General features: G+C 52.1%; 1 protein-coding gene across 7 annotated transcripts in view; it reads left to right on the plus strand.

The window, feature by feature from the left end:
- Positions 1–23,728, plus strand: part of CFAP251 (cilia and flagella associated protein 251) — a 40,753-nt gene extending 17,025 nt beyond the window's left edge. For 2 of the 7 annotated variants that reach the window (XM_084867736.1, XM_084867737.1), the window contains exons 11-22: positions 1,464–1,658; positions 2,650–2,900; positions 3,422–3,573; positions 5,796–5,969; positions 6,976–7,160; positions 10,202–10,316; positions 12,445–12,608; positions 14,177–14,267; positions 14,497–14,640; positions 17,975–18,203; positions 18,794–18,895; positions 20,594–23,728. In XM_084867736.1, the coding sequence (XP_084723862.1) occupies positions 1,464–1,658; positions 2,650–2,900; positions 3,422–3,573; positions 5,796–5,969; positions 6,976–7,160; positions 10,202–10,316; positions 12,445–12,608; positions 14,177–14,267; positions 14,497–14,640; positions 17,975–18,203; positions 18,794–18,895; positions 20,594–20,733 (1,942 nt within the window). In that variant the 3' untranslated portion in view covers positions 20,734–23,728. Of the gene's footprint in view, positions 1–1,463; positions 1,659–2,649; positions 2,901–3,421; positions 3,574–5,795; positions 5,970–6,975; positions 7,161–10,201; positions 10,317–12,444; positions 12,609–14,176; positions 14,268–14,496; positions 14,641–16,418; positions 17,331–17,974; positions 18,204–18,793; positions 18,896–20,593 lie in introns of those variants that run through there. The other 5 variants (XR_014793491.1, XR_014793492.1, XM_084867738.1 and 2 more) reach the window with 5 other exon arrangements.
- The last annotated feature ends 528 nt before the right edge of the window (positions 23,729–24,256 follow it).

The raw sequence follows: 24,256 nt of genomic DNA on the forward strand, positions 1-24,256 counted from the left end.
AAACACGTGGCCTGTTTTGCTGTTTCTGTCCAGCAGAGGGCAGTGAAAGGCGTTTTCGCCAATTACACAGCCCACATGCCTTGCTTATTAATCAGAAATCTCAATCACTTTGGGTATGTAAGACACACACACACACACACACACACACCCCGCTTCCCCCGTGATTAGAATTATTAAACAAAGCAAGTCCTTGCTCTTGCTCGTTTGGCTTAGTGGATGGAGCGTCAGTCTGCAGACTGAAGGGTCCCAGGTTTGATTCCGGTCAAGGACACATGCCTGAGTTGCAGGCTCGATCCCCAGTAGGGGGCGTGCAGGAGGCAGCCAATCAATGATTCTCTCTCATCATTGATGTTTCTATCTGTTTCTATCTTTCCCTCTCCTCCCTCCTCCTCTGAAATGAATTAAAGCCCATTTGGGATGGATCTGAGAACTTGAAATAAAAGCACCTTTGCCTTTGGCTGTGGTGATTGGACAGGGTTTTGCATTCCCTCTAAGAGCAGTGCCTTCTTGTTTTCAAAAAATGTTTTAATTGTATTTTAGATAGAGGAAAGGAGAGGGATATATATAGAGAGAAACATCGACGAGAGAAACATCGTTGATCGGCTGCCTCCTGCACACCCCCTACTGGGAATAGAGCCCAAAACCCAGCCATGTGCCCTGACCGGGAATTGAACCATGACCTCTTGGTACCTGGGTCGACGATCCACCACTGAGCCACACTGGCCGGGCAGCAGTGCCTTCTTACAAAGTGTCTGGTCTCCCATTTGCAGCTTGTGAGATTTGGGAAGGCTGGGAGGTAGACTCTGTGGTCACCTGCCGTCTCAGGGCAGAGAATGTAAGTCACGGTGGCAGGTCTTGGAGAGAGAGAGCAGGGGATCACAGAGCAGAGAGCAGCGACTTGGTGTTAGACACACCTGGACCCCTGCATGGTCTCACCCCCTGAGCCGGAAAGGGTTGCCAGGCATAGGTATGACCCATACAATATGGGGGACGAACTTACACTCAGAAATTACTCATCGTTTGTCTGAAATCCTCATTTAACTGGGCTTCCTGCGTATTTATTTGCTAAATCTGGCTACCCCAGGCCTTGAGTAGGTTTCTTCACTTCTCTGAGCATTAGTTCCCCAGCCTCACAGGGCAGAGCACTAAGCGAAGTTTTTACAAGGCCCAGAAGGAATCCAGAGCCTGACATACAATTAAGTGCTCAGTACGTGGTACCGAGGCCCTGGCTGGGCAGCTCAGTTGGCTGGAGCATCATTCTGATATGCCAAGGTTGCAGGTTCAATCCCCATTCAGGGGACATGCAGGAAGCAACCAATAAATGCATAAGTAAGTGAAACAACAAATCGGCATTTCTCTCTCTCCAACCAACAACAAAGTTTTTTTAATTTGAAAAAATGTTTAAAAATATAGACGCTACTTATTGCTGTTCTTTAACAAACTGATGTTGTTCTCCATTTCAGCTACATTGTCACGGGTGACGTGAAGGGTAGCATTAAGTTCTACGACTGCACCCTGTCCATCCTTAACTGGTTCAGCAACTTCAAGCTGAGCTCCATCAGAACGCTGTCCTTCTCCAAGACCCCCGCAACGCCGCCCACCGAGAAGTCAAACTACCCTTCAGACTGCACCTTAAAAGGTGACACTTTTGTCGTAAGGTACGTTGTTCATGAATCTAGTCATTTGGATGGTCAGAAAGGATTGGCCTGGAGGGTCCACCTGGTTCCTGGGAGGGGAAGTGAGGGAACTGGCCGTCCTGGTCAGTCCTGGACCTGGCTGGTAGATGGGTCTCTCTGGTGAGTATAATCCCTACTCGTTAAAATAAATAAATAAATAAATAAATAAATAAATAAATAATTGATTTACATATATATATATTATTCATTTTTTACAGAGAGGAAGGGAGAGGGATAGTGTGTCAGAAACATGGATGAGAGAGAATCATCGATCAGCTGCCTCCTGCACACCCCCCACTGGGGACGTGCCCGCAACCAAGGTACATTGACGGGAATCGAACCTGGGACCCGTCAGTCCACAGGCCGACGCTCTATCCACTGAGCAAAACCAGCCAGGGCCCTATTCATTTTAAAAAATGAAACATGAATTTCATGTGAAGAATCTTCCCTGACTGGAAGCTGAAAGAGCTAATCCCTCATCTCTGAACTCTGAGCTCTGAGCTCTGCTCCGCCTGGAGCCCCGTGCTTGCAGGCTGGTCTCTTCTGGAAGCCGAGTGTGTCCTCTCGGCGCAGTTAAAGGCCTCGGATAATTAATAGCCATAACATTTCAAGACGGAATTATGTGCGAGCCTGCTCAATTACCCTGGCAGTAGCTGCCGGCGCGGCTGTATGTGCGCGCCCAGCTCCATATTTGCATACACAAATGAATATTTGCATGTGCAGATTAGCTAATTGTACAACCGACTGTCCATCTGCATGCCTAATGACTCCATCTCCATGGAGAAATGTGGGCTTTTTCGCTTGCAAATGGAGGCTGCTGGGGGTGCGTGGTGTATTTTTGGAGGCGCTGGGTTAATAATGTCACTAAATTACAGACGACAGAGGCGTTTCACGGGCAATTAAGAAGCAGCGCGGCTGGCGCGCCCGTTCCCTGCGAACGCTGATGCCGTTCGGGTCTCTGCTTGGCAAACAGGAATTTTATCATTGGAACATCTGACGCGATCGTGTACCACTTAAAGGCGGATGAGACCAAACTGGAGAAGCTAATCATAGAGCCCAAGGAAGCCATTTGCGCCATCGCCTGCCACCCTTATAAGCCCCTCATCACCATCGGGAGCTTCTGTGGGATGATCAAGGTGTGGGATTACAGGAAGAAAAGAAACCTTTTCAGCAGAGTCTTCGAGAAGGGGCTTGGGATCCAGAGCCTGACCTACAACCCCGAAGGTATTTCCGTTTCACCAGCCTCTTAGGTTCCAGAGCGAGGCAGACACAAATGGCTGCGGCCTCGGCTGTCACAGCTGCCTCGACCCGACTCCCTCCGCCTGGACGGAAGAGACACTTCCTCTGAGCCTGCATCCCAGCTGACATGCTTTTCAGGGTGGGTTGTTTTTTTTTTGTTTTTTTTCCCCCTCCTACGGGGGACCTTGTCTGTCACAGACAAGGCCTGGCACAGAGTCTGTGTTTCTTAAAAAATTGAAACATTTTTATTGATTTCAGAGAGGAAGGGAGAGGGAGAGAGAGAGAAACATCAATGATGAGAGAGAATCTGACCGGTTGCCTCCTGCACCCCCCCCCCCCCCCGCCACACACACACACTGGGGATCAAGCCTGCAATCTCTGGGCATGTGCCCTGTCCTGCAATTGAACTGTGACCTCCTGGTTCATAGGTCGACGCTCAACCATTGAGCCACACCAGCCGGGCGAGAAGCCCTTTTAGACCGCTGTTCTCTGGCCTGTGATTTTAGGAAACCTCCTTGGAGCTGGCTTCACAGAGGGGACAGTTTATATTCTTGATGCAATGTCCTTGGAAAACGGAATCCCAGAGCCTTTCAAATATTCCAGGACCAGCGTGACTCACATAAGCTTCTCCCATAACTCCCAGTACATGGCAACCGCGGTGAGTGTTTCCGCCCAGAGCTGTTCTGTGTGGCACAGCAGCCTTACTGAAAATCAGAGGAGGCACTGCCCCAGGTCGCTCCGTTGGTTAGAGTGTCATTCTGATTCACAGAGATCTCTGGTCAGGGCACATACAAGAATCAACCCGTAAATGCATAAATAAGTGGGACAACAAACCAGTCTCTCTCTCTTTCTCTCTATTCCCCTCCTGCCCCCCTTTCTTTCTCTCTAAAAAAAAATTTTTTTAAGGGGGGGGGGCGGGCTGGCTGGTGTAGCTCAGTGGTTGAGCATTGACCCATGAACCAGGAGGTTAGGGTTTGATTCCTAGTCAGGGCACATGCCTGGGTTTAGAGCTCAATCCCCAGTAGGGGGCATGCAGGAGGCAGCCATTCGAAAATCCTCTCTCATCATTGATGTTTTTTCCCCCTCTCTCTCTCCCTCCCTTCTTCTTTGAAATAAAAAACATTAAAAAATAGGAGGATTGGGGGTGTGTGGAGAATAACTGCTAAAGGATACGGGGGTTCTTTTGGGGGTGTTGAAAATGCTCTGAAATTTTGATGATGGATGCACAGCTCGGAATATACTAAAACTCATTTAAATGAGTTGCAGTGTATGTGAATTATAGCTCGATAAAGCTGTTTTCAAAAGAGAAAGGGGTGGGGTGAGGGGACTTTTGCCTGAAAATAAGCCAGGGCCTCAGAACTTCCAAGCTTGGATCCTGAAGTGTCTGCTCACTGTGGTTTGCTAGTTTTGGGGGCCCCTTCTCTGCACCCATCCTTTCATCTGTCCCTTTCCTTTTTGTGACAAGATGACATTCTCCTTTTTCCCAAAGCCAAGTCTCCCGCCTGTGCTTTGGATTCTGTCCTCCCCTCTGTGAACAGGGTTCCTCAACCCAGAGAAGGCGCCCTCCGCCCTCCGCCCTCTCCCTTCCTGCCAGTCCTCATCCCGCCTGGATGTTTGTGGGAAGAGACAAAGCAACCTCTTCACTCGACAAAACCGCCGTCCATTCCTTCCGGTGCTTCCCCATCGCCGCCTCCTCGGCCTGACCGCCTTCCGGGCCGATCACAGCGCCGCCCAAGGCCAGAGGCCGCCCCCACAGAGTGTCCTTCAGGCCACTGTCACCCGCTCTCTGACCGTGTCACTCTCAGCCATGATACTTAAAAAAAAAATTTTTATAGTGAGCAGGTGTCATTTTTTAGGAGAATATTTTTTGTTTTGTTAATTTTCACCCAAGAATATTTTTCCCATTGTTTTTTTAGAGAGAGTAGAAGAGAGGGAAGGAGAGGGAGAGAAAGAGAGAAACATCAGTTTGAAAGAGACACATCGATTGGTTGCCTCCCAAATGCACCGCTGACCTAGGGATTGAGCCTGCAACCCAGGTACATGCCCTTGACTAGGAATCGAACCCGCCACCCTTTGGTTCAAGGGCCGAAACTCTAACTGCTGAGCCACACTGGCCAGGGCTCAGCCGTCATACTTTTTAGAAAAAATGTCTACCTTTTCATTTGTGCAGCTGGATGTAGAGATGGGGAGACAAAGGCAAAAGGAGTCAAGGCTTCCACAGAGAATGAGGTGGGGGCGAGATGGTGTCTGAGACACACCTGCCCCCCCATTGCCTTTGTGAGTTATCTACTTTGAACCTCAATGTGCTCATCTGTAAAATGGGCATCATTTTACCACTTGCTCCGATAGACAAAGATTTATTTTCAGACATAATATTCTAACAGCGAAATTGCTACAAAAAAATGTAATAATGACTTTTTAAATTGCTTTTGAAAGAGAGAGAGAGAGAGAGAGAGAGATTTGTTGTTCTACTTGTTTATGCATTCATTGGTTGCGTCTTGTATGTGCCCTGAAAGAGACCAAATCCATAACTGTGGCATATTGGGATGATGTTCTAACCCAGTGGTCGGCAAAATGCGGCTCAAGAGCCACATGTGGCTCTTTGGCCCTTTGAGTTTTTAGCAAAGGCCAGCTTAGGAGTACCCTAATTAAGTTAATAACAATGTACCTACCTGTATAGTTTACAATTTTAAAAATTTGGCTCTCAAAAGAAATTTCAATCCTATTGTTGATATTTGGCTTTGTTCACTAATGAGTTTGCCGACCACTGTTCTAACCAACTGAGCTACCCAGCCAGGGCCATAAGGGTGGTTTTTAAGTTAAAAACTGCGAAAAGGAATAACTTGTGTTCCTTTGCTGTGTTCCTTTGCTCTTATTCAGGATACAAACTTCACTGTGGCCGTTTTCGTGGTCAAGGTCAGAAATAGCCAGAGGGTCTGGGAATACCTGGCAAGACTGCGCGCTCATCGCCAGAGCATCCGGAGCCTCCTGTTCGGGGTCCACCTGGACAGCAACGAGCCCAGGCTGCTGAGCCTCGGGAGGGACCGGCTCCTGGTGAGCGGCGTCGTTTTCGTGTCTCACTCGTGCTCCACCCTGGCGTCCGGCTCAGCCCCGGGCCCACGTGTGTGTGTGTGTGTGTGTGTGTGTGTGTGTGTGTGTGTGTCTGTTGGAGACAATGAATGCACCGAAAAGTAGTGTAAACCTCTCTGAGTTGGCCCTTGGTCTGAACCCGGCTCCGACTCGTGTCCTGAGTGAGGAGGCTTCTGGGAGGCAGCGCGGCGGGCGGCAGGGAGGTGGTGTTCCCGCAGCGTGGGAAACCTAGCCGCCCTCGCCTCTCGGGGTAACTAGGAAAGCCGACCCTCACTGACACTTCTTCGTGTCCAGGGGTTGGGGGCAGGCTGTTACCTAAATGTGACAGCTAACAGAGAATGTGAGATACGAGGGAAAGACAGGGACAGCATCAAATGTAACGTTACATGATCCAGCCAAAAGCATTCGAAATCAATCAGTCTGTGTATCTGTCCGTCATCTCAATTTCCCTTGCCTTCCTTTGTTCTGTCCATTCACCCATCCACCCATCCATCCTTCCATCCTGGCTTGGCCACCAAAACCTGCCTGTGGGTGAAATTGAGCAGGCTTCTAATTTATGACCACCAAGTGCTGAGACTTAGGTGTGAATGAGTTCCTACCCCCAAAATAATGGGAAAGGAAGCAGATAACATAACTGTCCGAGGTCAGGTTTTGGAGTCAGTTGGACCTAAATCTGAATCCTCACCCTGCCGCTTCTTAACTGCCTGACCTTGGGCAAGCCCCTGGACCTCTCTGGACATCGGTTTTCTCATCCGTAAAATGGGCACAGCAGTACTACTTGGCTGGGGAGTGGTGAGCATCGAATGGCATCGTGTTTCAGAGCGCTCACTCCTCATTTTGCTCATAAGGAAGACTCCCTCACGGTAGCATTTGAGGTTAAGGGTCTAGTTGAGTCTTCTCTCCGAATAGGACTTCGGGCTGACTTCATCCAGCTCAGTCCTCACGTTTGTCCGCCTGGGCTCCTCTGCAGATCGAGTATAATCTTCTGAAGAGCCACAAAAACCACCTGGAAGTGCTGGACATTCACCAAACCGACCAGGGCAACTACCCCACCTGCATGATCTGGTACCCGCCGCTCACCAAGGAGCTCTTCCTGCTCATCTCCAACAGCGGCTACAAAGTGAAGCTTTTCAACTCGACCACCAAGATGTGCAGGTACGCCCTCGGTGCCCGCTGCCATGGCACGTGAGCCAGTTTCTCAGCCCCTGGCCCGTTTCAAGTCCCCTCTTACCGACCTGTGAGCAGCGTGGCTATCACTGGTTTTGCAGAGGAGGAAACTGAGGCACAGGTAAGGTCACCGGGCTGGGAAGTGCCAGAGGAGAGATTCCAGCCCAGAGCCCATGTTAGCTGTCACATTTAGGTAACAGCCTGCCCCCAACCCCTGGACACGACGAAGTGTCAGTGAGGGTCGGCTTTCCGAGTTACCCCGAGAGGCGAGGGCGGCTAGGTTTCCCACGCTGCGGGAACACCACCTCCCTGCCGCCCGCCGCGCTGCCTCCCAGAAGCCTCCTCACTCAGGACACGAGTCGGAGCCGGGTTCAGACCAAGGGCCAACTCGGAGAGGTTTACACTACTTTTCGGTGCATTCATTGTCTCCAACAGTGGAGAGGTCTGAGGCACTGAGTGCATTTATTCACAGTGTTGTTCAACCACCACCTCTGGTTCAGACATTTATAGTGGACAGGTCTGAGGCACTGAGTGCATTTATTCACAGTGTTGTTCAACCACCACCTCTGGTTCAGACATTTCGTCCTTCCACGTGAAACCCCCACGGAAAGCACTGGGCTGGAATCTCTTCTGAGCCCCGCCCTGCACAGATAGGGCACCAGAACTCAGTGCCTGAGGAGCAGAGAAGGAGCCAGAAAAGTCACCGATGCTCAGTGAAACCTTCCATTCTGCTCTGGCCAGTGTCGCTCAGCCCAAGAACCAAAGTGTCACGGGTTCAATTCCTGGTCAAGGGTACGTACCTGGGTTACAGGATTGATCCCCGGCCCAGTGTGCATATGGGAGGCAACTAATTGATGTCTCTCTCATATCAATGCCTCTCTCTCTCTCTCTTCTCTCCTTCTATTCCTTCCTCCCTCCCTTCCACTTTCTCTAAAAAAAAAAAAAAAAAAAAAAAAATCAATGGAAAAAATATCCTGGAGAGCAGGGGCACTGAGGCAGGAGAGACAGAGTGAGAATGCTGGAAAGTGGTCAGCAGTAGCTGACCCCAGGCTTGCGAAGGTCATTTAAAAAATTGTATCTCAATAAAATGGATCTCCCAAAGGCCACAATCACCCAGAACTTTTAAAAATTCTTTCAAGAAGGGCATAAAGAGAAATGACTGAGAAAGTGCCCTGTCGTATGGCAGAACTGGAGAGAAATCCAGCTCAATTAAAAACAACGACGATGAAAACACGGGAAGGAGGCATTTGGAGGAAATGTGTAAAAAGGAGTTTTAGGAAGATTGCAGAGTCTTCGTACGTCACCGTTAACGGGCACAAACTTACTGGACAGAGAGTATTCTGTAGACGTGCCCAGTTCTGAGAAGACGGGGCTTGCTGAGTGGACGGGGGAAGGTACCGTACCAGGCCTGAAGCTCCGCCCACAGTCACCAACCAGGACTTGGAGCCACACACTCAGCAGTTTCTGCACTTGGAAATCAGCCTGGAATTAGCAGAAAGATCTTCCTTCCTCCCCCTTCCATTCATCCCCCTCTCCCTCTCTCCCTCCTCCTTTTCCTTCTTTCCTTCCTTCCTTCCTTCCTTCTCACCAGAGGATATTTTTTTCTCATTGACTTTTTAGAGAGAGTGGAAGGAAGAGAGAGAGAAAGAGAGAGAGAGAGGATATTGATGTGAGAGAGACACATTGACTGGTTGCCTCCCACAGGTGCCTTTGACCAGGTATCAAACCTGCAACCCTTAGGTGCACAGGTCGACACTGTAACCATTGAGCACACTGGTCAGGGCAGTATCTTTCTTAAGAAATAAATGTATGGAGATAAAACTAACCATTTTATAGTGGACAGGTCTGAGGCACTGAGTGCATTTATTCACAGTGTTGTTCAACCACCACCTCTGGTTCAGACATTTCGTCCTTCCACGTGAAACCCCCACGGAAAGCACTGGAAGTGGCGGGAATAATAAAGCCTTGTGACCACGCCTTCGCTGGGAAGGAACTGTCTTTTCATGATGAATCTAAAAGCAGGTTTCAAATGCGTTTAAAAATATTTGAAAGGACACGGAGAGGCAGTTCACAGGGAAAGGCCAATAAACCTGAGCAGATGCTCCCTGGAATCGCACAAATGCAAATGAGAGCAAGACACCGTTCCCACAAATCAGATTAGCAGAGATAAAAATGATCGATGGCGTCGGGAGGGGCGTGTCTCCCCGGCGGCGGCTGCGGGGCTGGAACCGGCGACCTTTGGGAGCGCAGTCCGTTACCCTCGATTAAATGTGATGGTATCTCCGACTTCCAGGAACCCGGCCCCAGAAGGGCTCACGGAATGCCAAGGCGTAAGTCAAAGGGTGTCTTGTTTGAAAATATTTTTAAAAATGGAAACAATCCAAATGTCTATTAATAGGGGATTAGTTAGATGGTGGCTTGTCAGTGCACTGAAACATGATGCTTTTATTTTTCAAGTTTTATTTTTTTTTTTAGTTGAGAGAGAGCGAGAGAGCTGTTTGTTGTTTCACTTATTTATGCATTCTGAGTACTTCTTGTAAATGCCCTCACTGGGATTGAACCTGCAACCTTGGCATATCCGGATGGTGCTCTAACCGGTTGAGCTCCCTTGGCCTGGGCAAACATGACGCTATTTTTAGAAAAGAAAAAAGAAGCATCTCCCTCTAACCTCCTGGCCCGCCCCTGGGAAGGGGCGCTGATGCCTCCTGCCAGCGCGAGTCACTTCCTCACCGCGGCCTTTTTCCCGTCCCTCGTCCCTCGTTCATGTTCACGTTCTCGAGGCACAATGTTCCCTTCACTCAGCTGTCAGGAGGCCACTCAGGGGCTCCCCGGGGGCCCTTGCTGTTTGGAGCTGTTGCCCTTATTTACAGCCGCTGGAGCCGCGGGGAGAGCGCGTCTCATGGACGGCTCTGCTGAGTGACAGGCAGGAGACGCAAAGTTGGAAACGTGCAGGGGATCACGGAAGGCAGCCAGTCATAAAGCCCGTGTTCCGACCTGTGGGGTTGGAAACGGCTCTCTTCCTCCCGCAGAAAGACCCTCCTGGGGCCGGTGTACGGGTCTCCCATGGAGCAGATCCAGGTCCTCCCCGTGAAAGCCGCCATCGAGCTGCCGAGGCGCTACCTGGTGTTCATCAACAGAGACAAGGTACGCGCCGCTCTGCCTGCCTCTGGGAGGCGACCGTGTGTTTGGGTGGCGGTCGGTATCAAGGATTCTATCAAGGATGCTAGGTTTCCTTGCCAAGTCCAGCTCCCTCCACCCGGGTCCACAGACAAGTGAGGGTGACTCTGAGAAGGCATCTCCAAGCAGACACATGGTCCCCTAGGGAATTCTATTCTTCCTGACTTATTTACCTGGGGGGAAAATCTTGCTCGCCCAGTGTGACTTATGGTTGAGCATCAACCCGTGAACCAGGTGGTCACAGTTTGATTCCCTGACATGGCATTTGCCCAGGTTGCAGGCTTGATCCCCAGTAGGGGATGTATAGGAGGCAGCTGGTCAGTGATTCGCTCTCATCATTGATGTTTCTATCTTTCTCCTCTCCCTTCCTCTCTCTGAAATCAATCTATATATATATATATATATATATATATATATATATATATATATATATATATATATATATATATATATAAAAACCTAAGTGACCGAACAACTGATCCACTGGTCACTATGATGTGCACTGACCACCAGGGGGCAAATGCTCCCACAGCCAGCCCGATTGACCCCACCAACCTCCTGTGGCCCCTCATCCCGGCCAGCCAGTCCTGATTGGCCCTGAGCCCCAATCAGGGCAGGAGACAGCCCCAATTGGCCCTGGTACCCCACCAATGCGTGAATCCGTGCACTGGGCCTCGAGTGTATATATAAAAGGCTAATATGCTAAGTGTCTGACCATCCAACCAGTCACTATGATGCACACTAACCACCAAGGGACAGATGCTCAACGCAGGAGCTGCTGTGATGCACACTGGCCATTTACAGAGAAATGACACCATGGACCTGGCACCCACAAAGCAACACTCGGCTTCCCCCAAGTGGGACACAGGCCCCACCACCAGCCTGGAGCAACAGCCCACCAAGTTGCAGCTGATGCTGCCGAGACCCCAGGGTGCGAAATGCAGCCCACAGCCCAGCCCAGCCCAGAAACAGTGGCTGTGGGCACTGGGTAATGATGTTACGTAGCAATATCCAGCTTCCTCTCCCTTGCAACTAGCCTCCTTAGAGTTTCTTCAGCCCAGTAACATGACATGCTTTATAGCCAAGTGGAAACATTTTACATTTTAACCAAATGTCTTCAAAGCATTTTCTGTGCCTCATCTCATTTGATCCTCACAGAAGTCCTGGAGGAGGTAGATAGGAGACTCGGTGGAGTCCTATTTTCTTTTCATTAGCCAGGAAACAGAGATTTAAAAAGTTTAGAAACTTGACCCGACTGAAAAGTAAGAAATGGTGGACCTTGAAAATGATTTCAGGTTTTCTCACTGCGCAGAAGAGAGTCAAACACTGCTGCAATTAAATATTTTACCCTTTGCTCTCCCTGTGTGATCTACAATAATAATCTGCTTCACGTTAATATTTACTGCTGTGTTGCTGACAATTATCTGAAAGAGAAGGTGAGGTGCTTCGCTGGGCTGTAAAAAGTTTAGCTACATCAGAAAGCAGGTCTAGTTAAGCAAGTTTATTCTCCCTATATAAAAGGCTAAGTTGACCTGCACATGTGTGATATGTATAAAGCTCTCACTGGTGCCGATCGCACGCATGTGTTTCTATCTGTCATTGTCGATCATGAATTTGGTTGACACTGCAATTATAGAGAAAGGGTGAATAGTGATATTAAAATATTCCTTCTAATTAATTTCCTTTCAATGTGCACAAATTTGTGCACCCCGCCACTAGTAAACGTATTTTTAAAATCTTATAAAGGCATACAATTAGTTACACTTAGTTGTGCATTTAATGAGTAACCTATGAGGGAAAGCATAACATCGCAGAATGTTCATTCTGGAAAACTTGGACATCCGCCCATGAAGACGAGAGGAAAGCTCCCCTCGTGTCCTTGCTGGAACCTGGCGTCTCTCTCCTAAGGGACCACCCTGCAGGGGTCCGTGCGTGCGAACCCTCTGCCACCTGAAACGCGGCTCACACACCCTGAGCCGGTTCCCGGCACAGGGCTCTTCCCAGTGGCAGACCTGACGGTCACTGTGAAGGTGCTGGGCCCAGCCTGGGACCTGCTCATCCGAGCCTGAGTATCCGATTGCCTGTTCCTTTCCAGGTCGGACTCCAGATCTTACCGATAGATGGCAATCCCCATAAGACCTGTGCTATCGTCTGCCACCCAAACGGGACGGCCGGGATGGCCCTCTCCTATAATGGCCACTACATCTTCACGGCCGGAGGCCAGGACCTCTCTGTGGTGCAGTGGGAGGTCAACCTCAGGTGCGTGTTGGGTGAGCAGCTTGGTCCTGAGAGGAAGGGGTCCAGTGCAGAAGCCCTTAATTCTCAGCAACAGCAGACAGGTGTCACACCCCGACCAACGCCGGGCACTGTGCCAGGGCCGCGGTTACAAAGGTGACCAGGGACTCAGGCGTTACCAGGCCAGTGTGGCTCAGTGGTTGAGCATGGAGCTATGAACCAGGAGGTCACGGTTCTATTCCTGGTCAGGGTATGTGCCCAGGTTGTGGGCTCGGTCCCCGATGGGGGTGTGTGCAGGAGGCAGCCAATTGGTGATTCTCTCTCATCATTGATGATTCTGTCTCTCTTCTCCCTTCTCTGAAATCAATAAAACTATTTTGTATTTTATTGAAATCATCGTGTGCGGCTGCGGCTAGGTGTTTACCTGTGCAGCCATCTTGGATTCTCCAGGACTGGGCGTGTGTTGTGGTTTTTAAAAAATATATATTTGTATTGATTTCAGAGAGGAAGGGAGAGGGAGAGAGAGATAGAAACATCAATGAGAGAGAGAGAATCATTGATCGGCTCCTGCGCACCCCACACTGGTGATCAAGCCGGTAACCTGGGCATGTGCCCCGACTGGGAATGGAACCCTGACCTCCTGGTTCATAGGTCGATGCTCAACCATCTAGTCACACTGGCCGGCGGCAGTGTGTTTTAATAGCCCACAAGGAGGCTACTGGCCTGGTTAGCAGAGATCCAGTTAGTGGGTTATTATAATGATTTCATATTATTATTAGCATTCTATGTGAGGCAAAGGCGGTCCCATACAAAAGTAGGTTTTCTTACCTCACGGGCCTATTTTTGGAAAACCTGACCCGGTGTTAGAGAGCAGAGGGTTATTTTTATCCGACCGGCATGGGTCCCCTGTGGCCTCCCGAGTTTTCATGGAAGCAATTAGGGCTGGCAGTTCACCTCTCCCACCCAGTGCCCTCGGCCCTGGCCTCGTGCAGGTCTCCGGTCAGGGTCACGGTCGCGGGCAGAGCTGCTGTGCAGGGAGGACGGTGGCTTCCGCACGCAGGAGCCCTCCCTCTGGGGAGGCGTGGTCCCCGGAGATCGCAGACAGCTTGTCAAGCGCCTGCTCTGCCGTCTGCGAGCGGGTGTCACCGGCGTTTGACCTGTACCACCGGGCGCTGCGCTTGGCAATGAAAAATGAATTTTTCATTTTTGGCTTCATCATGGAAGGCATTTTCTTTTTCTTTTCTTTTTTAAAAAAAAAACATTTTATTGATTTTTTTACAGAGAGGAAGGGAGAGGGATAGAGAGCTAGAAACGTCAATGAGAGAGATATATCGACCAGCTGCCTCCTGCAACCTCCCCCCATTGGGGATGTGCCCACAACCAAGGTACATGCCGTTGGCCAGAATTGAACCCAGGACGCTCTATCCACTGAGCCAAACCGGTTTCAGCTGGAGGTCTTAGCAGGTTTACTGAGACCCTGATTGTAGCTGCGCCCCGGAATAGCCTCCGGGGGCCCTCAGTGCCTGCGGCCCCGGCCCAGGCTGCTGGCGCTCCAGAGCTTTCTAACAGCCCCGTTTCTGCTCCCGTTCCAGCGCCCTGGAGGCAGCTGTTTCTCTCGGGGGCGAAGACCTGATCCCGTTCTATGGCCTGGTGTCCGGTGGCAGGGAAGGAAAATTCTACAGGGTAATCGTCCTCAGAGTAAACACCGCCCGGTAACATGGAGTTAGGAGTTTGCAAAACACACCTGCCCGGGGTTAACCCTCTTGCTTTCCCCCTCAAAGCTCTTTTTCTCTCTCCTCCCCACCCCCACTGAGCTCCAAATGTACTTTCTAGAAAATGTCCTTGAAGTCTTAATGGATGCTCCCCACTTAAGCCACAGTGCACGCTGTGTTTCCATTTTCTCTCCGCTCAGGAGCTGGAAGACTATTTTTACTACTCGCAGCTCCGTAGCCAAGGTATCGACACAATGGAGGCCAGGAAGGTGTCGGAACACATTTGCCTGTCGGAGGTGCCTTTTGTCATGAGAGCCATCGGCTTTTACCCATCAGAGGAGAAGGTAGGCAGGGGGAGGGCGAGGACGGCGGTGGGAGGTGCTCTTTGGGAGAACGGCCCCGAGAGGAGCGAGCTCGGGGCAGCATGAAGTACTGAATGCTGTTCCTGCATAAGTGGCTCAGGAGGAAGGTTCTGGGATGAGCAGACCAGCTCCTTAGGAACAGACTCCCCTGTGGATGCTCCGAAGAGATAGGTTCCTCACCACCCAGGGCGGATGTGGGCCAGAGCGTGGGCCTGGGAGTTAGCGGGCCGGGCCTGGGAGTTAGGGGGCCGGGCCGGGCTGTGGGGGCCCGAGGAGGCGATGCCTGAGAAGCACTCGGCCCGGGAAGAGCTTAGTGACCGTTACTCCCTGTCTGGTCGCTGCTAAGCTGGCCCGTGGGGATGGGCTGCCTCTGGGGGGTGGGACTCGGACAGTGTCCTCTCCGAATGACCTCACTAAGCACCCCCCGCTGTGGGTTGCCGGTGTGGTCCATAGGGGCACCAGCGACACTCCCAGGAGAGTGTTCCACAGAGAAACTGTGGTTTCAAGTGCAATTGGCCTGGCTGGTGTGGCTCAGTGGTTGAGCCTTGATTGACCTGTGAACCAGGAGGTCACTGTTGGATCCCCGGTCAGGGCCATGCCCCGGTTGCCGTCTCAATCCCCAGTGGGGGGTGTGCAGGAGGCAGCACATCGATGATTCTCTCTCCTCATGGATGTTTCTAGCCCTCTCTCCCTCTCCCTTCCTCTCTGAAATCAATAAGAACATGTTTTTTAAAATGCAACTGATTGGGTTTCTTCCTGACTTTAAATGTTAACACATCAGAGATGAAACCGGTGTGTCAGCCTGCGGACTGAAAGGTCCCAGGTTCGATTCCGGTCAAGGGTATGTACCTTGGTTGTGGGCACATCCCCAGTAGGGGGTGTGCAGGAGGCAGCTGATCAATGTTTCTCTCTCATCGATGTATCTAACTCTCTGTCTCTCGCCCTTCCTCTCTGTGAAAAATCAATAAAATATATTTTTTTAAAAAGGTTAACACATCGGAGAAGATATATAAGTGGAATGAAGAAAACAATTATAGTCCCTCTGCACAGGCTTAATGGTTATTAGTATTTTAAATCACACACACACACTTATTTTAATTTTTAAAATCCTTATCCCAGGATATGTTTTTATTGATTTTTAGAAAGAGAGAGGAAGGGAGGAGGGGGGAGAGAGAGAGAGAGAGAAACATTGATTGTTTGCCTTTCATATGCTCCCTGACTGCTGATCAAACCTGCAACCTAGATATGTGCCCTGACTGGGAATCGAACCCACAACCTTTTGGTGTACAGAACGACGTTCCAACCAACTGAACTGCCCAGCCAGGGCTTCTCACTGTGTTTTTAAGGTGCCTCCACGTTGTAGTGTGAATCAGTCCTGCGTTCCTTTTTATGGCTGGATCTTATTCTACTCATTCATGTGGGCAGGGCACCTCTTATTTCTTTCCCTTCGTCACCTGGTGGACACCTGGCTGTCCCCACCTTTTGGCTGTTAGGAGGAATACTGTCTTGAGTATTTGCCTACACGTCTTTGTGCACTAGTAGAGGCGCGTTTTAACTTCTCTTGCATGCGCACCTGGGAGGGATAAGGCTGTGTCAGTGGTGACTCCATGGTGAACTGTTTGAGGAACTTCCAGTATCTGTTACTATCTGTCTATCTATCTATCTTATCTATCCATCTGTCACCTATCTATTTAAATGGATTGTGGTGACCTTGGTTAACAGGATCATACAGGTTTCAGGTGTGGATTTCTGTGTTATAGGATCTGAATACCACTGTCCTTTATCCACACTATTTCTGGGTGCAGCTGCAAGGCAGGATCAAGCTTTCAAAGAGCTGCGGGCCCTTCGCTGACCCTAGGTTGTGGGTTTGGAACAAGATGAAGGACTCGTCTTTCTGATTTGCAAACCTTAAAAACCTTCATGGGAGGCAGGAAAGCGTCCCTGGGAAGTTTGAGGCCCGGGCTCTGGTGAGCAGCTGGGAGAAGGTCACCAGGAAGGGCCCTGGGATGGGGTGGTGGCCTCATTTCTGAGTCAGCCACCCCAGACGACAGGGAGACAGCGCTGTGGCCGGGCACCACAGGTGACCGCGTCCCTGGGCAGGACTTGGCGCTCCGTGGCGTGTCCCTGGACAGAGAGGCAGCTGTCGTCCAGATGTGGTTCCTGGCGGAAGAGAGGGCGGCTGTGAGCCACAGAATGATGCAGAAATAGAGGCGTCTCCAGATGTGACTGTGTCATGCCCCTGCCCAGCCCTGCCCCCTGCCCCTCAGCCCCTCCTCGCCTGCCCCAGGTCAGCGCAGAAGCGCTGGGGGAGCAACACGAAGGTGATGCTGTGACAGAAGACTGTCTCCTTGTTGGGGAGCACGTCCCAGAGAGCTCTGTGCACCGGGAGTGGGCGGGAGGAGGAGGAGAGCCCTCCCAGAGCCTATGGAACCGTCACAGAAGAGCCCGGCTCACACCAGGCGCCATTACAGAAGCGAGAGATGGCCTCCGTTCAGATGCACGGTGTCCCCTCCTGTTAACGGGGGGGCTATAAAGCTTAATTATGAAACATAATCCTGAGGACATCAATGGCTTCCTGCGGTCGATGGCAGGATCACCAGCCTGTGGGATGGATGTCAGAGGCGGCCATGACATCATCCTGGGCCAGGGGCTCCGGCCACCGGGCACAGGCTGCCCTCATGTCACGGGCCAGGCAGCAGAGCCACAGCGGGCCAGGTGCTGTGTGTCTGAATGTGTAAAAGCTGTTGAATAGAATGCCTGCCCTGACTGTTCTCTCCTTTAGCACGGGCTGGTTCAAATGGAGGGCTCTGAACTTCTCAGAGTTCCCCACTTGGATGGGCAGCAAGTGGGGAGCCAGGCCAGCAACCGGCTTGCCTTTTCACCCCTGGCACCTTCCTAGGCACCCTTCAAGCCCTTCCCCAACCTCCCTCGCTTCCACTCTCTAAAAATCAAGGAGTCTGGCCCCTGTGGCTCAGTGGTTGAATGTCGACCTATGAACCAGGAGGACACAGTTCAATTCCCAGTCATGGCACATGTCAGGGCTGCTAGCTCGATCCCCAGTGGGATCTCTTTCATCATTGATGTTTCTATCTCTCTCTCCCTCTCTCTTCCTCTCTAAATCAAATTATTTATATATATATATTATATATATGTTTCTTTAAAAAACATATGTTTTTTATATATAAAGTATATATAAATATAAATATATTTATATATTTATAAAAAATATATATATTTATATGTTTTTTTAAAGGAGCCTTTCTGCTTACCATAGTTATTTCCTGTTTGTTTGTTTGTTTGTTTACCTCTTCCCTAGATCGATGATATATTTAACGAAATCAAATTTAGTGAGTATGTGGATACTGGCGAGGTCATTGACAAAATCACCTTACCGGATTTCCTGAAAGTCTACCTTAACCACCGGCCACCTTTTGGTAACACCATGAGTTCCATCCAGGAGAGCTTCGACATTCTGGGCTATACCAACTCAGAAGGAAAGAAAGCTATTCGGAGAGAGGATTTCCTGAAACTGCTTCTAACTAAAGGTTAGAGCATACAAATCGGGTTATCTCACAAGGCCCTTAGGCCATTCCCCTTGGAGAGAGGTGAGCTGGGGAGACAGGACCCCGCCCTCCACATCTTTAATGTGACAGGATGTGCTCAGTGACCCGCACGGCCAGCAAACGTGGGGTAGCGGGAAGGATGCTGACCTGGAGGCCAGAAGAAGGCCAGTCATGCCCCCACTTCCCGGCACCTCGAGGCTCCCTGCCCCCACTTGTCAAGCGGGAATAAAAGTGCCAGCCATCAATCCCACGGGGCGATGATGAGGCGCAGTTGTGAAATAAATGGTTTTCCTTTTCCCCTGCTATTTTCCTCGTTACTATTTTTAAAATATATGGCCATGTCTATTGATTTTTTACAGAGAGGAAGAGAGAGGGATAGAGAGTTAGAAAGATTGATCAGCTGCCTCCTTCCTTCCTTCCTTCCTTCCTTCCTTCCTTCCTTCCTTCCTTCCTTCCTTCCTTCGAAATCATGGAGTAATTCTCTTCCAGACCTCGCAGTGCTGATGCTAAGCTCTGACATCTGGCTTAGTCCCGAGAGCTGACCAGCCACCTTTCTCCTTCCCGCTGCCCAGGGGAGCACATGACGGAGGAGGAGCTGTCCGACTGCTTCGCCACGCTGCTGGGCATGAACCCCGAGGGCTGGAACTCCGAGCCGGCCGCCTCCGCCCTCAAAGGTACGGGCCCGCTCTGTCCTGTCCTGTCCGGCAGGCCGCTGCGCTCACTCACCTGCCGTCGGCTTCAGTGCGTTTGTCTCTCCGGGCCTGTGCGAGCCGCCCTCCTTCACACCCTGCACACACACAGCAATGACCCACCATGAGCACGCTGTGGAAGGGCCAGCGAGCGGTGGCCCTGTCTAGGCCACGGTCCCGGTGTCTGTCCCTCCTCCGTGCCGCTGGCCTGGCTGCTTCCTTTACACACCGCCCCCGTCTCCATCTTCCGGCTCGGGGAGCGGGGGTTGGGGAGGGTGGGTGATGACGGCCGCCGGTAGAGAATACAGGTCGGCAGCTGTTTCAGAAGAGGAGGGATTGTCCGGAGGGACTTGATTAGAAGCCAGCAACGACTTGGTAGGCGGCACAAGCCCAACTTCAAGCTGCCAGACTTTAAAGGTTTCTTTGTTGTTGTTGTTGATCCTCACCTGAGGCTCTTTATTCATGAATTTTTGGAGAGGGAGTGGAAGGGAGAGGGAGTCAGAGAGAAACATTGATGTGGGAGAGAATCATCCATTGCATCCATTGGTTGCTTCCCGCATGCACGCACTGCTGCCCCCTTTTCCTCCCCAGCACCTTCCCCCTTCCCCCCGCGACTGTGCCAGGGATCAAGCCTGCAACCTAGGTATTTGCCCTTGACCTGAATCAAACCGGGACCCTTCAGTCTGAGGACCAGTGCTCTGTCCACTGAGCCTAGCTGGCTAGGGCCACTTTAAAGTTTTTAATGATCATCCCTCTCTCGTTTCCTGAGGATTTCCTGCCTCCCTCCGGAGGGAGTGAAATGGCCCTGAAGTTTGGGTTGCGAAGTTAAGCTCTGGGAGAACCCATCCAGACCCCTCTCCGGGGCCGGCCTGTGTGCATGACTCCAGTGAAGGCCCGGACGCCGGGCTGGCGCCATCGCGGTGGTCAGAGCCACCCTGTGACTGCGCCTGGAGTCGGGAGCAACGATTTCTCACCGGCCTGCCTTCTCCCTCTTGTTTTGTCTATACCCAATATATTCTTATTTTATTTTATTAAGTTGCTGTTGATTTCAGAGAGGAAGGAAGAGGGAGAGAGAGATAGAAACATCAGTGATGAGAGAGAATGCTTCCTGCATGCCCCTTACTGGGGATGGAGCCCACAAACCAGGCATGTGCTCTGACCGGGAATCAAACTGTGACCTCCTGGTTCATAGGTTGATGCTCAACCACTGAGCCCACTGGCTGGGCCATCCTGTCCCCAATTTCAAGTGAGACAGTGCTCCTGAACGTATTTCTAAACCCCGGGATCTGATGGGTCACTGCCCGTCCCCCCTCCCCCCCCCCCCCCCACACACCCGTTCCTTGTGATCTTGAAGGGTCTCAGAATGTAACTTTCCCAATCGTTATGTATTTAGTGTTCCTAAGAGCTTCCAAACGGTGAAATCGGCAACACCACGTGGTTAAGGCTTTCCGGGGAGGTTTGCAGAGATTCAGGCCACCAGTGGCCCAAACCATAAAGGAAGGCTGTAACCAGTCCCCCCCACCCCTTCCTCCCCCCCCTGCCCTCGGGGGATTTTCAAGGATCAAAGCCAAACCACAGCACAGAGCACCTCTCCCTCGTGAGGATCGTGAGGATCGCTTCCTCGTGTTTCTGGCGTTGGAAACCCAATTGCTAGGAAAACATTCGCGTCCTCTCGTCCGTCAGGGCCGGAAGTGCGCTTGGAAGAGGAACTCCCAGAAGAGATCACGGCGGAAATATTCGTCACGGACATTCTGGGCCTGACCATCTCACCCAATGGTTTGGGAGAAGGTGCTGAGGCCAGCAAGGAGGCACCGGGTGTCTGAAGGACAAAGGACTGTGTGTGGGGGGAGGGTTATTTTCCCTCCACGAGGCAGCACTTGCCCCGTGTCTCCCTACCCCCATGCCGGCCTTGAAAACACGTAGGCATTAAAAGCAAGTTTCTGGTAAGCGGCGGGATTCCCCAAGTTGGAGGTTCCCCTGTTTCTGAAACAGACAGCGAGGCAAGGCCGCCGGAGAGGGCTCGGAGGGGGCGGGCGGCGGTGCGGCCCCAGGAGCCTCGGCCCGCAGCAGGCCTTCCTAGGGGCACGGGTGGCCTGTTCCCTTCCCCGCGAATGCCCCCCGGGCCCCGGCCTACAGTGGGGCCCAATGTCAGTAAGGTGACCAGACCTCCCGTTTTTAGCGGGACAGTCCCGATTTTTAACAATTTGTCCCGCGTCCCGCGACATTTTAAAAAAAATTTTTAAGATTTTTCGGGACTTTTTTAAAACGCCGTGAGACGCGGGACAAATTGTTAAAAATCGGGACATCTGGTCACCTTACCAATGTGGGTGGGACCGCCCTGCCTGCTGTCGGGGCCCCTGGGAGTCTCTTGCTCACGGTTTCTCGTCAGCAAAACACCCGAGCAGCTGTGCGTGGCCGTTAGGAAGAGCTCCACTGGCCATGCTTAACGCGGTGGCAACTGCCAGAGAGAATGCAAAAGGCACCCTGTGTGGCTGCACCTGGACCCGCAACCACAGGCCGCCCTGCCACTCCCCCCCCAGCAGACACCGGCCTGGCGGGTCCGCCGCCTCACCCTCCATGGGCTTCACAACACGCAGAGGCAAGACACGGGCCAGCCCCAGCCCAGGGGGTGTTTAGGGAACACGCTACATGGTTAGCGGTATTTTCACCTTAAAAAGGAGGTGCCCTCACTGCGTACACAGGTGGAAGTTATGGTCTGACTTTAGAGTTTTGTCCTCAGTTTCCAGGTCTCCTTTTTCAGGCAAATGTGTGCGATGTTATCTCCCACACGTGGTCAGTCCAGCACACACACACACCCCCCTCCCCCCCCAAAACCAGGGCCTTCCCCGCTGCCTGGCGTCCACCTGGACCGCAGACGGGAACCGTCGCCCCAGACCAGCCTGTGTCACTGCGACCCTGGGACAGACAGTGTCTCGTCGTGTCACCAGTGCTAGCTTATATTTTGTTCTTAAATCAAAAAAAACAAGCCCCGTGAATCAGTTTTGCAGCTGCTCAGGGCTTCAGAGACATATTACCAAACAGCAGGCCGGTGAGAACGCTCTCAGGGACATTTTAGGCAACAGGAAACCCCAAATGACTTGTTCTCTTAAAACAACAGCTCAGAGTTGGATGCAGTCTAGACACCAGAGGCTTCTTTCTTTTAAAAAAAAAAAAATTATTTCAGAGAGGAAGGGAGATGGGGAGAGAGAGGGAGAGAGAAACATCCATGATGAGAGAGAATCATGGATCGGCTGCCTCCTGCACACCCCCAACCTGGGATGGAGCCCACAACCCGGCATGCGCCCTGACCGGGAATCGAACTGTGACCTCCTGACGCTCAGCCACCGAGCCACATCAGACGCGCCAGAGGCCTCTTTCACCGGGCCCACGCACTCCGGTTTTGTTCTTAGCGACCGCACCTATTGGGGCAGTTGTCTTCAGCAGAACTGACCGAGGACCCCTTGGACCCTTGGCTGGACCACTGTCACACCCAGGCTGAGCCCTGCCCCCTGCGCCGAGCCAGCTTCCCGTGTCGCAAGGTCAGCCTGCGGTCCTTGCCCAAATGTCAAGGACAGTGAGATCCCTGCCGATGACTTCCCATCCGCTCCCAGCCCAGCCCGGCCTGTGGGGTCCCATCTCACCTCCTGGACTCCTTTCTGCAGGCCCTTTGGTTCTGCCGTCTCCCAACTCGCCTGACCAGGCAGAGAGCAGCCCAGGAGGGCCTCTCCCTGTCCCCAGCCGGGCCGGGCCGCACAGGTAGTGGGGAGGAAGGACATCCATCCAAGGGCACCCTCCCTCCAGGTGAGCCGAGAACTCGGACTCGCCAGCGCCGTGGGAGGCTGAGCAGCGACGCCAGGAAGGAAGGAGCTTGGAGACAGGACCGTTGTGCCCATACATCAAGCCTTGGGGACAAAACACGGAGCACCAAAAGCCCGGGTGATGTCCCTGTGAAAACAGGACACTATTTCAGATGGGGCCCCTGGCCACTGGCCGACCGCCCCGGTGTACCTCTCGCAGAGTTCAGGGGCACGTAGAAGAGCAGTGGTCCTCCCCGCACCCCCACGAGCCGCCCCCACAAACCCCACTTCCCGCCGCAGGCTCCCAGCGCCCTCCCATGCAGGCGTCCACGCCGGGGAGGGTTTGCTGCTTCTCCCAGGACTGGCTCCTGGGCACCCTCGGGGGCAGCTCGTCTCTTAAACCTTCGTTTCCACCCGGAATGCCGGACTCCCGGGGCAGTGGTGAGGATGAAGGGAGATGGTGCAATGGAAGAGCTGGCTCCTGGCAGGAAGGAGGCAGCGCTTAAAATAGGACCGCAGCTATTACTGCTGCAGGCAGACACGGAGCCTGGGACTTGGGGAGACTTGGAGAGAACGAACCTCGCCTAATTCCGGAGTTTCTGACGACGGGCCCTCAATAGACGCTGTGGGCGGCCAAAGGAATGGACCTGAAGCTCCCGTGCCTTCCAGGAGCCGACTTGGCCTTTCAACAGCAGCGCACGGTCCTCCCTGGCCCTGTCCATCGGGATCGGCAGGCGGTCCCTGCGGAGGGCGGGGAGCACACTCTGCCACTCGGTTGGCAGATGGGCTGCGTCTCGGCTCCTGAGCCGGGCCAGCGGCGAGGCAGCCTCGGGCGATTTGGAGAAGAAGGACCGCGGCCTCCTGCCGATCTCACGGAGGTGTGGTCACGGATGTGTGGATTTCATGAGAATCCCCACGTAGCACAAAGCCATCTCCTTCTTTTGATTATTTCAACCATTTAAAGGTGCAGAAACCATATGTCTAGCTCGTGGGCCCACGATTCGCTCCACGGGCCCGAGCCTGCTGTTTACAAACAGCGAATCTGTGCATAGTCCTGGGCCAGTTCTCTTCAAAACCGTCTCAGCAACAAGAAAAGCCCGGGAGACGGTCACCGACGGGAGGAGACGGAGGGGACACAGCCGTGAAACGCCAGTGGGAGCGGGATTTCTGGAGAAACTGGTGACTTGATGTGAAGTCTGCAGTGCACGGTGCAGCTCAGTTAGTTCCTTAGTTTCCATCACTGTGTCCTGGTTACGTAAGACGTGCGCCCATGGGGAGCTAGGTGACAGGCCCGTAGGGACTCCCTCCATTCTGCCTTTGCAGCTCTCCTATAAATCTAAAAATAGATCCAGATTTTAAAAGAGAGAAAGCAATCTGGCCCTGGCTAGGTAGAGCTGCAGTTGGTTAGAGCCGTGGTCGGCAAACTGCAGCTCGAGAGCCACATGCGGCTCTTCGGCCCCTTGAGTGTGGCTCTTCCACAAAGTACCACGGCCTGGGCGAGTCTATTTTGAAGAAGTGGCGTTAGAAGAAGTTTAAGTTGAAAAAATGT

This window comes from Pipistrellus hanaki (genome assembly GCF_964339955.1).
Source record: "Pipistrellus hanaki genome assembly, chromosome: 19".
In the NCBI taxonomy this organism is placed as follows: Eukaryota; Metazoa; Chordata; class Mammalia; order Chiroptera; family Vespertilionidae; genus Pipistrellus; species Pipistrellus hanaki.